Raw genomic sequence first — 6,000 nt, forward strand, 5'->3', positions numbered from 1 at the left:
AGCCACTTAAAACTGAAAGCTACTTGAAATTGTCAGATCACTTTATTTATAGCATGCAAAGCCTTTACCACTCCCCTTCTAATTAGCTATGCAGAGTGGTTGGCCAGAGAAAAACGTGCTTTTAAAATCACAGTGAGAGGGAGCTAGTATAAAGTATGAAGAAAAAAGGATTATTTTTAATGAATGAAAGAAATTTAAAAAAAATATAAAATACAAGGCGACAAATGATAAGTTGTTCCATGCAAACACCCCGAGCAGCAGTGACTTCTTTTGTTCTAATATTACTTATACCAGAAAGCTTTCAACAAAAAGCTCATTGAATAAGTAAACATAATTACTAACAATCTGTCTTTATTTATGTGACAAAGAATACAGACTGCCCTATTAATACATCCTGATCTATTTCTTGAATGGCCTGTGTTCCAGAGGATAGGTCACATGGCCAATGTTAACAAATAATTAAAAGCAATGCACAGGAAGAACACAGAACTGTGACCATACAGAGGTAATTAGAGCCCTTAGCTCTAAACAAATACATCATCAACAACAAAAAAAACATATATGGATCTCAAGCCTGATTACAATATATGGATTCTCAAGTCACTATATACAGTATCTACTGTAGCACACACATAACTCCCTCCATCACCTCTCCGTCCTCATTTTGTCTGAAAGGTTTGTTCAGGAATTATTGGGATCAATGTTACACAACATCGAGGCAGAATTTCATCTCTGCAGCATACTACATAAAATATTACCACTGATATTCAGCACTCCATATATAGGGAGGGTAATATTCAAAACCACCAGTGTCGATTGCTTAGTTATTATAGTATGCCACCACCATCTTTTGCTCATGGACGAGCTGGGGTATCAACAAACAACCACTGTTCTTGTAAAGCATGTAAAATCCAGAGTTAAAACCTTAACAACTGTATATTGAAACAAATATTATTTTACACAGTGTTTTAAGGTCCAATCCATATATTGTTGGAGTTTATGTGAACTTTGAAACAATAGAAGGATTCATAAGTGATGACATACCTCCTACAGCATACTCATGAATACCTGCTTCACCTCTGTGTATACAGCAAAGCCACCATAATAACGGAGTGCGTCCCGAAATGACACATTTCTGAGACTTATCCCTTCAATAGTATCAAACTACCTTCCAAATGAAAAACACTATAAAACTGATGCTGGCTCATTAGTAATCAATCAGCACTCACCAGCCTAATTCATAAACTGGGCCTAAATATATCTCCATGCTTGAAAAAGGTCCTACTACTGAGCATTTGGGAAGCAATTCCAGACATTATTTTTGTTCTGCTATTGTGGTTATGCCTTGGATTCTGGCATCTGCTCCCAATATTCTCTTGGTTTGAGCCCTTCTTGTCTTATGATGGCAATTTTTAATCAACTGCAGTTGGAAACAATCCAGCTTAGACTCTGGTTTCTGCTGTATGTCTGCCACCTGCTTTGTCTTCTGCTGGATTCTGTATCTATGCTTCTCTGCCACCTGCTTTGACCTCTGGGCTGAACCTGACCATGACTCTGCCTCATGATTTGGTAACCCCCAGGTTGTCAGCTGTTTCCAGTCAGGCAGTCCCACAGATAGCCCTAAAGCCAACACAGACAGTTCTAAAGCCAACTGCATCCTCACCAACAAAGACTGAAGACAAGACTATCAAACTTGATACCCTTTTGCCATCAGCTGATGGCACAGAAGATCCCGTGACATAAGAAATATTAGATTGCTAGGTCCTTTGCGTCTTCTCTGGGATGATCATGCATTTTGACACCACTAGTTTAGCAATTTTCTTCCCATAGTGCTAGTTTTGCCTTCAGCCATTCAACTTGTATAAATACAAACTGCTGAGCGAAAGTCTATCAAAATGATATCCATTTTATGCCACCTATTTGAAAAAATGAGATACCAAGAGCCTTACCTTGAACTGACAATCACATGTCACACTGTCTCCGATTCTTAAACACTCTCCGTCAAATTTACAGGTATTGGTGTCACATAGAAAAAGATCATTTTCTCTGTCATCAAAACCTGAAATGAAAAAGAGAAGAAAAGTACAAAAAAAATATGAACTGAAATCAACAAAAACAAAACTTATTAACTAGAATGAGTGATTCCTCTGATTTTGATTAGCTGACACTTTTTCTTACTTCTAACTCCATTAGGGCTGGATTATTTCTTGAAATAGACACACGGCAGGGCAATTCACTAAGAGTGGAGCAGATGGAATCTGGAGCAGCACTGCATGGCAACCAACCAGCTTCTAGATTTCATTTTCAAAGATGGAAGCTGATTGGTTACCCTGCACATCTGCTCCAGATTTTGTCTGCTCCAGTTTTAGCAAATTCCCCCAGTATGCACTTATTGCTCAGACACCATGTACACATTCTGATTCATAAAATGTCATCAGTCTTTCTAAAATGTTTTTTCTCAATGACATACTAGGGCCCTCATCTTAAAGTGCAATAATAACGAACAATGCTACTTATTTTATTAGTGTCTAATTTCATTGCAGATTGATCACCTCTAAAATCTTAAACTGCAAGGATCAAGGATGTCCCGTTCTTTACATACTGACTTGAAATAAGGCAGCATTCTCCATAGGCTTTCTTTTTTTTTTGTATGGACAGTACAAGACATCTGGGTGGGGGGAGGGGTGTTTAGAAATATTAGAGTTCAGCTTGAAAGATACAATATTAAACAGAACATACCCGTATACATTAGACTTCAGATCCATTAAGATTTAACTGTATTGATTCTTTCATTACATTCCTCTGTTAGAAACCACATCATCGTATTAAAAATGAAAGAAGAGTCAGCAGACAATAGCAGAGTCCTTAACATATTTATACTGTAGCTGATCTGCCCTTTCTGGGTAGAAGAATGGGTTTTAACCAAATCAAAAATATTAAAAAAAAGAGCTGCCTGTAGAAGGTGCAGCCATGTGTGATGTACACAGTAACCCAGAGATAACATATTGCTCTTATAGAATACACTTTAGGGATACTATACAAAGCTAATAACCCATAACAAATCTATCCTTGCTTCATAAAGGATACTGTTAGTTCAATACAGACATCAGTAGCTTATTATTGACAAGGACGATAAAAGGGTAAGATTCCAAAAGCTTAAAAAAGCCATGATTGCCCAATTATCTTATTAAATAGGTTTCAGCCACAGAGATGATTTACAGGTGCAGTAACTCCAGGGCTCATCCTTCCTTATTTAATTAGCATATTTCACAACTTGGCAGTCAATACAACACCAGTCATGACCTAATGCTGAAATTTAGATAAGGTTACCACAGCTAAATTGATGCGACAAAGCAGTATTTTGTATTTTTGTCCTGAATTTGACCTTTTTTTTTTTTTTCTTTTGCGTAGGTTGTATCATCTGCATAAGTAATTAACTCCCCAGTGACTGTAGCCATTGCATGGCCCACAAATCATGATACATCAGTTTTCATTCATTCGTTCATTCATTTGTAGTTAAGGAGAGCAAGCAATTTGTCACTGCTCATACTGCAAAACCACTAGTTATTATATTGCTTAATGTTTAAACAAATATAAATATAATTACAATACTGTCAAAATCACAGATAAAAGGTTCAACCTTACTTTTACAGCCTTTAAAAATGAAAAAGAAAAGAAAAAAAAACAAGTTTAGCCATTGCGTGATAGGATATGTTCATATGTATGGAATGCTGCAGTTTGACATCCTTTGATGTTTGTGCAGCCAAACTAAAATCTGACACATGACAAACTCACATTTCTACTGCCTGTATGCCTTCTTCTGTATGACTATAGATTGGCCTATAACAATTAACAGTGCATAGAAATCATTTATTATGCTAAGCATGATATGAAAGTTTTCCATGTTCAAAAAAAAGCACACTGAAATAGATGATGTTCTACCAGTCATATGCATAAATTATCAATATCTACTTCAGCCAATAAAGCCCATGCCAACAGAACTTTTTTTGCCTTTGTGGAATAGCTAATAAGTGCAAGCATGGAGAAAATGTACACATTGCTATTGCCATGATTAATCACCATGGAATGCCAACATTTCCAAGTCATTGTATACAGTAACTACTAACAAATCTAATAATCCAAGCACAATGCAAGCAATATTAGTAAACAAGGGGGAACAAAAGTGTTTTATAAACAGTGGATTGTAGATTTTTTACAGGCAGCTTCAAGTTGAAACTTTACAATGTATTATTTATTTAGAGGTGTATTCTTATTTTTCAATATCATGGAAAACCTTTAAATCCAAAAGCACCACTTAAAGCAGACAAGATTTGTATCTTGTGTGATATATAGATAGAGATATATAGATAGATAGATAGATAGATAGATAGATAGATAGATAAAAGAGAGAGAGAGAGAGTACATATAGAGAGAAAGACAAAATATGTATGAATATATATGAAAATATATAGGGAGAAAATACAAATATATAGAAAAAATATATATAAATAAACATGGAAATATATATGGTGGAAAAGAAAAGTGTGTGTGTATATATATATATATATATATATATACACACACGTGTGAAAAAAAACCCATGAATATATGAAAATATATATGAAAAGTATGTATAAATATATATGAAAATGTATATGGAAAAAATGTGTATATGGGGAAAATATTAATATATGGAGAAAAAATATCTAGGAAAAAAAAGAGAGAAAAAAAATATATTTATGGAAATAAATACACAAAAATAAATATATGGAAATATATATCTAAAAAAAAGTGTGTATATATATATGTGTGTGTGAAACATGTATGTATATGAGGAAAAGTATAAATAGATGCCAAAAATATATAGTTGAAGAAATACACTGTATATTATAATATATATATATATATATATATATATATATATATATATATGAAAATATGTATGGGAAATATATGTATATGAGAAGATATAAATATAGTGCAAAAAATATATTGTATATTATATATACATATATGGACACATACAGAAAAAATTATATATGGAAATATGGGACATGTATATGTGAAAAATATATTATATATATGCACATATATTTTGTGTGGGTATATTGTGTATATATATAATTATACAACATCCATCCATCTTCTGGTCCATGTACGTCACATTAATTGTAGTGATTTTTAGGCATCCCACTTCTCTGCTCATCAAGTTAACTCAATGGAAGGCTCCCAATGGCAGGCAGGCAGTGGCAGTGGCAGTAGCAGTGGCAGTAGCAGAGGAGCCGATTCCCTGTCGTAGAGGATGACAGAGGCATAGCCTTCCTCGTATGTGTCAATGTCTGCAGTGGAGGATCACTTACCAGAACAGTTCCAGCCTGTCGGGGTTTGGCAATCACTGAGGGAGGTAGGAAAAGCTGCGAGTTTCCCCGGCCGAGCTATTATTAGTAGAAGAGACGGTAGGAGCAAGGAGCAAAGGCAATCCCAAAGTGTCCAGCCCGGTCTGTGAGCCTCTCCCGCCACCATGTCTATAGAGGCAGGGACTCGGAGATGGCAAGAGAGGAGCAGCGGCTTAGCATGACGGGATCCCCGGCAAAGAGACTCTCCCAGGCAGTGCAATAGGACGGCAATTCCAGACGGTGCCGGAGACAGAGCGCAGAGATGGAGAGATGGCAGAGCAGCACCGACACTGCCGGGAGGGGGAGAGGAGAGCAGAGAGGAGAGCAGAGAGGGGCGGAGAGATCCGCACTGAGGAGAACACACACTGGAGACTGCGAGCGAACCAAGAAGCCAGCTATGTGCTGACAAAATCCCCGGCATTCATTGTATCAATGACACAACAGGCTGGATCACTTCTTCTATAGAGATGGATGGGATGGCAGGATCGTCCAGATATCCTTCTTCTGTAAAGTCCACCATACACAATCACTGCTTACTGGCCATTTTATCTATTTTTCTTGAACTCCTCTCATCCTGTGTTTTTCTGCCTCCTTATCACCTCTT

General features: G+C 36.4%; 1 protein-coding gene across 2 annotated transcripts in view; it reads right to left on the minus strand.

Annotated features, from left to right (window-relative positions):
- Positions 1–5,755, minus strand: part of TMEFF2 (transmembrane protein with EGF like and two follistatin like domains 2) — a 924,328-nt gene extending 918,573 nt beyond the window's left edge. The window contains exons 1-2 of one of the 2 annotated variants that reach the window (XM_089687684.1): positions 5,361–5,755; positions 1,950–2,059 (exon numbers count right to left, since the gene is read on the minus strand). In XM_089687684.1, the coding sequence (XP_089543810.1) occupies positions 1,950–2,059; positions 5,361–5,523 (273 nt within the window). In that variant the 5' untranslated portion in view covers positions 5,524–5,755. The remainder of the gene's footprint in view (positions 1–1,949; positions 2,060–5,360) is intronic. The other variant, XM_089687685.1, reaches the window with a different exon arrangement.
- Positions 5,756–6,000: the final 245 nt, after the last annotated feature.

The sequence above is a fragment of the Staurois parvus genome, unplaced genomic scaffold, assembly GCF_062004578.1.
Source record: "Staurois parvus isolate SC_StPar_1 unplaced genomic scaffold, SC_StPar_1.0 ptg000434l, whole genome shotgun sequence".
NCBI classification, from domain to species: domain Eukaryota; kingdom Metazoa; phylum Chordata; class Amphibia; order Anura; family Ranidae; genus Staurois; species Staurois parvus.